Below are 8758 nucleotides of genomic sequence, written 5' to 3'. Positions count from 1 at the left end.
ATACTTGCAACAGATGACAAAATCCAACAGAGTAAATATTACAATGAACAGCAGCCTTCAGAGTCCCATCCATCATTCACGTTAACGTAAGCATAGAGACACTACAATCCAGCATAATATGCACTTATATAGCTTCCATGCATGCAATCACGTACAATAACCTCACATTAGTGTTTACCACGTAAACAAGCCACTATTTCCCATGAATACCCCCTCAAGTCTAATTACCATCAATAAATACTTTTTGAACTATTCCTTTCAAGTCTGATCAGGCAAATTTACATTTTACAATCCCCTTTAGGTAACTGCTTTGGCCCTATTGATATGTAAAAATGCAACTTATCTGCCAGCTGTGTTAAGCCTAGTCCACACATATGTTCATATTAAAAAAAATATGTGTGTATGTATATAGATATAGAATATCCTACATAAATTGGCCAACACATACCTGAGCAATATGTGTTGGAATGACTACTTGTAGTCTCTACCATGTGACAGTTTGACAACGCAGAAGGGTAATGGGGAGACAGCTGACACCCCATAATAAGAACTGCCTGGACAAGGACCTTCATGACAGGATCATCGGATATTATTTTAGTGAAAGCTTCTTATTTATTATAATTCAAAATTTACATTAAAAAAATGTACAGATTGATAGATCCACTTTAATTTTTTTCAGAATCACTGATTTCCACACTTTGGAAGTTTCAGTACATCTAAGCCCAAAAACAAGAATGTAATATATTGCAGCTTACCTGTCCTTGCATTTTTACCTTTATTTTCACCTATTGGGCAAGGACCTTCATGACAGGATCATAAATTTATCCACAGCTTCTTTTTGAGATGTGTTGTTTACAAGTTAAAAACTGTTTTTTTTTTTTTGCTAGAAAATTACTTAGAACCCCCAAACACCCTAGAGAATAAAATGGCAGCTGTTGAAATACTTTCTGTCACACCGTATTTGTGCATCGGTCTTACAAGCGCACTTTTTTTTTTAAAAATACACTTTTTTAAATTAAAAAATATGACAACAGTAAAGTTAGCCCATTTTTTTTTATAATGTGAAAGATAATGTTACGCCGAGTAAATTGATACCCAACATGTCATGCTTCAAAATTGCGCCCGCTCGTGGAATGGCAACAAAATTTTACCCTTAAAAATCTCCATAGACGATGTTTAAAAAATTCTACAGGTTTTGAGTTACAGAGGACATCTAGGGCTAGATTTATTGTGCTTGCTCTACCGATACCTCACATGTGTGGTTTGAACGCCGTTTTCATATGCGGGCGCTACTCACGTATGCGTTCGCTTCTGCACACAAGCCCGGCAGGATGGGGCACATTTAATTTTTTTTTTCTTATTTATTTTACATTTTATTTTTACACTGTTTTTTAAAAAAAAAAAAATATGTAAACATCCCTTGTAATAGAAAAAAAGCATGACAGGACCTCTTAAATATAAGATCTGGGGTCAAAAAGACCTCAGATATTTACACTTTAAGAGCTATGGGTGGAAGTGATGTTTTGACGTCGCTTCCGCCCTGCAATGTTATGGAGACGGGTGGGGGCCATCTTCCCCTCACTCGTCTCTATACCCAGCAAGGGGTAACATCCAATCGCCTCTGCCGCTGCCGACGGCTCTGGTAAGCAGCGGAGGTCACGAGAGCGCGGCGGGTGGGGGGTCCCTCTCCCGCCACCGATAAAAGTGATCTCCCGGAGAATCCACTGCAGAGACCACTCTTATTGGAAAGCAGACCGCCGGCCAAAGAAGAAGATACCAGGGTTATGGCAGCTAGCTGCTGCCATAATGATATTCCTCTTCAAACTTAGGTCGTATATCGGCGTGCGGCGGTCCGTAAGTGGTTAAAGAAAGCGTCATATTTCAGCCGTTCACTGCCATGTCCATACGTCATATGGACCTGACAGCAGGGGTTTTACACACACTCCTGGTGGCTGCTCCCACTGTGAGTATGTGTTAACTGACAAGTAGAGTGCCGGCTGTCAGATGACAGTAGTCCCGTGCCTTTGGCAGTGCTGGATTGCTTTCACACCCCCTGGTAACCTGCACTCTCCCCCCTTCCCCTGTGCGTGTGCCCCTGCCATGTATTCTGGCTCTACTCTGCGGGCCTGAGACCGGCATAGTGGGTGCTGTCGAGTAGAGGGAAGGGAGCTGAGTGGACACACGTCTGCTCTCCCTTCCTTCTTGTTGCTAACCCGGAGGTGACGTGTCTGACATCATTTCCGGTTCCCCCTGTCAGTTTTCCCGGCCAGCATAGCCAGGAAAGAATGTAATGCATTATCATGCGATACACATATTGCCACGCACGACAGAGTAAGAGCAATATTTTTAGCACCAGACCTCCTCTGTAACGCTAAACTGATGACCTATAGGGGGCTTTCAAAGCATCACCTTCAGAAAATATATATGGATATACAGTATCTCACAAAAGTGAGTACACCCCTCACATATATTTTATTATATATTTTCATGTGACAACACTGAAGAAATGACACTTTGCTACAATGTAAAGTAGTGAGTGTACAGCTTGTATAACAGTGTAAATTTGCTGTCCCCTCAAAATAACTCAACACACAGCCACAGCAACAAAAATGAGTACAACCCTAAGTGAAAATGTCCAAACTGTGCCCAATTAGCCATTTTCCCTCCCCGGTGTCATGTGACTCGTTAGTGTTACAAGGTCTCAGGTGTGAATGGGGAGCAGGTGTGTTAAATTTGGTGTTATCGCTCTCACTCTCTCATATTGCTCACTGGAAGTTCAACAAGGCATCTCATGGCAAAGAACTCTCTGAGGATCTGAAAAAAAGAATTGTTGCTCTACATAAAGATGGCCTAGGCTATAAGAAGATTGTCAAGACCCTGAAACTGAGCTGCAGCCAAGAACATACAGCAGTTTCACAGGACAGGTTCCATGCAGAACAGGCCTTGCCATCGACCAAAGAACTGAGTGCACGTGCTCAGCGTCATATCCAGAGGTTGTCTTTGGGAAACAGACATATGAGTGCTGCCAGCATTGGTGCAAAGGTTGAAGGGGTGGGGGGTCAGCCTGTCAGTGCTCAGACCATACGCCTCACACTGCATCAAATTGGTCTGCATGGCTGTAATCCCAGAAGGAAGCGTCTTCTAAAGATGATACACAAGAAAGCCTTCAAACAGTTTGTTGAAGACAAGCAGACTAAGGACATGGATTACTGGAACCATGTCCTGTGGTCTGATGAGAACAAGAAAACGTATTCGTTCTATGTATTAAGATAAAAAGCCTTCTCTGTGCAGCAGCCCCCCTCGGTCCCCCTAACACTTAACTGAGGTCCCTCTTTGTCCAGGGATGTCCACGAGTGTCTCAGCCATCCAAGATTCTCCCCCCTGATTGGCTCAGACACAGCAACCATGCCATTGGCTGTCGCTGATATTAATCAAAGTCAGCTAGCCAATCAGGAGAGAGAGGGGGCAGGGCCAGGTCAGGCTCCGTGTTTGAAAAGGACACAGGGAGCTGTGACTCGGCTCGGATGCCCCCATAGCAAGCTGCTAGCTGTGGGGGCACTCAACAGGAGGGACAGCCAGGGACCCGAGAAGAGGAGGATCTGGGCTGCTCTGGGCAAAATCATTACACAGAGCAGGTAAGTATAACATGTTTGTTATTTCAATAGAAAAAAATTAGACTTTACAGTCACTTTAATGTTAAGGGATTGAGGATGCTATTTCTTGACTAAATACTTGAAAATATTTGCTTAACAGTATTTGTCAGTGTTTATTTATTTATTAGTATTTTAAGTCTTTAGGCATCTTTAGGCATTTTGATGATCTGCAGCCTCAGCCAGAATTCTGATCTAATAAGAGTGATTAAATGTTTATATATTATATTATATTATATTATATTATATTATATTATATTATATTATATTATATTATATTATATTTGTTTCTTGTGTGATGCAGGAAATTGTTAAAGTCAGTCCTGTTTGCTGATATGTTCTGTCACCCAAACCTTGGTCTGATACTTTCTCAACATCTGCAAAGTTTTCAAGACAGCTACCTTAATCTCTTGGTTCCGAAGACAGTATATGATAGGATTTATGAGAGGGGTAACCACACAGTAGATGACAGAAATCACTTTGTCTATTGTAAAGCGGATGTGGGTAGTGGGTCGAATGTACATGAAGATGATAGTCCCATAGAAGATGGACACCACAACTAAGTGGGATGCACATGTAATAAAAGCCTTCTTCTGCCCTTCAGTTGATTGGATCTTTAGAACAGCAACGACAATGAAGGTGTAGGAGATCATGATCAGAAAGAAACAGCCAAAGATAACACTCCATGACATAACCATGAAGGCAAACTCACCTTCTGAAGTGTCCTCACAAGAGAGCTTCACCAAAGGGGCATAATCACAAAAGAAGTGGTCTATAAAATTGGGAAAGCAAAACCTCAAGGTAGAGATCCAGACAGCAGATGGTAAGGCAGCCAGGAGACCACCCACCCAAGCACCAAGAGCCAGTTTCAAGCTGGTCTTACCAGTCATCAGAGTTGGATAATGCAACGGTCTGCAGATGGCCACATAGCGGTCGTAAGCCATCACAGCAAGAAAACAGTTTTCTGAGGCTCCAAAGCTGAACAGGAAATAAAACTGGACCAAGCATGATGATGAAGAGATCTCTTTGTGTTGGGTCAGCAATGCATTGAGCATTTTAGGAACAGTCCCTGTGGTGTATAAGACCTGCAGCATGGAGAAGTTGGCCAGAAGAATGTACATTGGTTTGTGGAGATGGCGATTCACTGCCACTAGTGTGACAACCATGAAATGGGCTGTGATTGTGAAGACATACATGCTGGAGAAGAGAGAGAAGAGAAAAAGTTCCACCTCTCGCAGGGTTTCAAACCCAACTATGATGAAAGTGGTAGCAATACTGCGGGTCCCATTGTCAGTTTTTGGCATTATCCTTGAACAGTAAAAATCAGATGTTTTAATTTTATTTAACACTTCAGTCCACCCAGTTTCAGTTTTCCACCCCTTGACAGTCTCTTTTACAGCGTGAAAAGTACATGTAAAACAGTAATGGATCCTATATGGAGTCTGGTATCCCTGGAGGTGACCTATGATAGGGTGCTCTTCAAATGGATCCTGTGGAAAACTAGGGTGAAGAGAAGGGTAGTCCTGTTGGGGGAATCGACTGCTCTGCAAGGTAATTGTAGTGGAGATAGGAGATGCGCTCAATATGCAGGGACATCACACTTCAGGCTTTTATACAACAAATTTATTGAAGTTCGCAGTTCACAGGGTACAAATGGAGCCAACGCACTTTGGGGGAAAAAGCACCCTCCTTATCAAGGCTAGTGTACAATAAAATATTAAAACACATGATAGATATTTCATACTCACAATAAAAGTAAAAAATGTAGACAATAAAAGTAAAAAAATGTTAAAAATGTAATTCAAATAATTTGCAATAACATTCTAAATGTTCACAATAAAATTGTATATATTAATAGGTGTGTGTAGCCTTTTGCATTAGGAAACACCCCAAAGTTCAAACACACATGCAATTGTAGTGTGATCTCTGAGGTGAGTTCCTGGGTCTGCAAACTTGTTATACCAATTATGGCGGGTCCTGCTATTCATGCTGGAATTTACATTTATTTTATATTATATTTTATATTATGGGGAATTTAACAGGAGGAGCTGGAACAAATGAATGGGGACAGGGACACCCAAAACTTGCAGGTGGACAGGAACAGAGTCCAAAATTATGACGGAAGGATCTCACTGTTGAAGCACCTAAGATAAGAAGATAGGACTTGTTTGTATTAATTGGTCATTTTTACTGACCCTTTCCCCAAACTAAATTGTATGATATGGAGATAATTCATATAATAGTATACAATTTTGGTGTGGGTGTCGCTAATGTACCATCTCCTAGGTATAGCGTGTGGGCATAGAGGTTTTGTACATGTGGCGCAGCCACATATGGGAGCTTTACAGAGGCTATCAGTCTATCATGGAGATGAGGAATGAAATCAAATGGAGAATGCGACTAACCTGAGGTGGTGGATGAATTAACAACTGGCCTGGAACTGGAGATGAGTTGTTTCTGGACCTCTTATGAGGCTGTGGGTGATAAGAAGCAATGTAAAGCATAGAGACAGACTAAGGACTCCATTGGTGAGATCTCTGAGGTGAGTTCCTGGGTCTGCAAACTCATTGTCAATTATAGTGGCTCCCGTTATCCATGTTGGATTTAACATTTATTCTATATTATGTTTTATACTATGGGGGATTTAACAGGAGGAGCTGGAACACACAAATGGGGACAGAGACACCCAAAACTTCCAGGTGGACAGGAACAAAGTCCACAATTATGACGTAAGGATCTCACCGTTGAAGCACCTGAGATAGGAAAAGCTAGGACTTGTTTTAATTGTTCATTATTTGGTTTTTATATTGTAATTATTTGTAAAAAAGGGAGGAATGTACAGTATTTCTAATGAAGGTGGGAAAAATGTGTGCTCGACAAGTCAAGGAAAAGCCACCTGTTTGCCTCTCCCATGTATAGACACATAATGCCTGTCACTAGCACAACAATTTTAGCTTTTCTAAGACCTTGCTGTAACATCATTTTATTACCTGTTGATCCTGTCAATAGATCAGTTAAAATGTCACTTCCTGTAATAGGGTGACACTGCTATTTATTCTGCAGGTAATCACACAGCAGCCTTGCCATCCGGTGGACAGGGTAGTTTTAGATGAATATAGAAAATAATATTCTACATAATAGAGGGCATACAGGGGCTCTAGTAATCGATGTATCCATATAAGATACCAGTCCTGAATACAGGAGAATACTGACTGCCTTATATCAGGATCCTCGTTGACCTAGTTTGCAACACCAGGCTGTGTTATCCCCTTGGCTACTCATTATATCCTGGCCAGGGATTGTATGAAAACAACATTTATTATTATAATTATGTCTTTGGTGACCTTGATTTACACGCATTATCGCACAGTTTTCAAATTCACAATTTTATTAGTAGATGCCATTGAATTTCCTAAGAAACTTTACATCATAAATCACACTATGACCCAGGATTTTGTAAGTGTGTATGGTCATGGGGAGGCTGTGGGAGCTAAGCTTTTATGGAATTTGTGTACCCAAAGCAATACACCTAATTCCCTTTCCTCAACTTGTACCCATTGTTTCTGGTATTTTCTATTCATCCAATCTAAGGGTGATTCCATTTACTCTCACTTTGTCCAATGGTTGTTTGTATAAAGCAATGATTCTAGATAGACATGTGCAGAACAAAAACATTTGTTTCATTTTGGATTGATTGGTTGAGACACTAAATTTGTTTTGTTGCATTCAAAATAAATTTGTTTTTTTTCGTTTTGTATCTTTTATTTGCTTTCAACCAGATTCTAATTTTTCCAATGGATTCAAAGTATTGGAATTAAATTCAAATTGATTTTGAATCGAGAATATCAAATCAATCCGAATTAATTATGAAGAATAGCTGGTTCAATTCTGTTCGAATTTCGAATTTCAGAAGGTGGTTATATTCTTCATATTTAATTGTATTCTATTCTATTCTTTTCCAATCTATTCTATTTTTTTATTCTATTCTATTTTTCCAATTTTCAATTCTATTCTATTCTTTTATTTTCTATTCTATTCTATTCCTTTCTTTCTTTTCATTTTTATTCTAGTCTTTTATTTTCTATTCTATTCTATTCTGTTCTGTTTCAATTTCTATTCTATTCTTTTCAAAATTTGAATTTCGGAAGACAATTATACTCTTTTTATTGTATTGTATTCCGTTCTAATCTATTCTATTCTATTCTATTCTAATCTATTCTATTTTTTCTACTCTTCTCCATTATTTTCTATTCTATTCTATTCCTTTTTTTATCATTCTATTCTATTTTTTCTGTTCTATTTTATTATTTTATTTTATTTTTGATTCCATTCTATTCCTTTTTTTTTTTCATTTTTATTCTATTCTTTTATTTTCTAGTCTATTCTATTCTGTTCTATTTTACTCTATTCTTTTCAATTCTAATCAATTTCTTTTCTATTCTATTTATTTATTTTCTATTCTATTCTGTTTTGTTCTATTGTATTCTTTTCAAAATTTGAATTTCGGAAGAGTGCTACATTCTAACACTAATACAAATTGGGTTTTTTTTACTAAAGGCAAATCCACTTTGCACTACAAGTGCACTTGTTAGTGCAGTTGCTGTAGATCGCTGTAGATCTGAGGAGGAGTTCTGAAATGTGGGGAATCTCTGCTAATTTTATCATCCAATCATGTACAAGCAAAAATGCTGTTTTTTATTTTCCTTGCATATCCCCTTCAGATCTACAGCGACTGCACTTCCAAGTGCACTTTCAGTGCACTAGTAGTGCAAAGTGGATTTGCCTTTAGTAAATAACCCCCATTGTCTTTAAAGAAAATCAGCAATAGTCAGCAATATGATTATATTTATAATTTGTTTATTGAATTTGATTTCATTTTCAAATTCAATACAAATTTTCAAATTTTCCTTATTTCGGATTAGTTTATATTCGTTACTGTAATTCGGAAATTCGCATAAATCTGAATAACGAAAATGTTGTCTGAATTTCCATTCGGAACAAAATGAAACAGCATATCCAATCTAAGGCCCATGTGATACATAGTTAGTCTGGTTGAAAAAAGACCCAAGTTTTTTTTATCCCTGGGGCGCATGCGTGGAACTCGCCGG

General features: G+C 38.9%; 1 protein-coding gene across 1 annotated transcript; it reads right to left on the bottom strand.

Moving 5' to 3' along the window:
• Positions 1–3967: 3967 nt before the first annotated feature.
• Positions 3968–4954, bottom strand: LOC141108882 (olfactory receptor 10C1-like). The gene has a single exon (XM_073600852.1). The coding sequence runs from the start codon at positions 4952–4954 to the stop codon at positions 3968–3970; it is 987 nt and encodes a 328-aa protein (XP_073456953.1).
• Positions 4955–8758: the final 3804 nt, after the last annotated feature.

The sequence above is a fragment of the Aquarana catesbeiana genome, linkage group LG09 (genome assembly GCF_042186555.1).
Source record: "Aquarana catesbeiana isolate 2022-GZ linkage group LG09, ASM4218655v1, whole genome shotgun sequence".
NCBI classification, from domain to species: domain Eukaryota; kingdom Metazoa; phylum Chordata; class Amphibia; order Anura; family Ranidae; genus Aquarana; species Aquarana catesbeiana.
The sequence above is the reverse complement of the archived record's forward strand: the minus strand, read 5'-3'. Positions and strand labels throughout refer to the sequence as shown.

Coding starts and splice junctions, on each gene's coding strand:
- LOC141108882 (XM_073600852.1), bottom strand. CDS start 4,954: ATGCCAAAAACTGACAATGGGACCCGCAGTATTGCTACCACTTTCATC.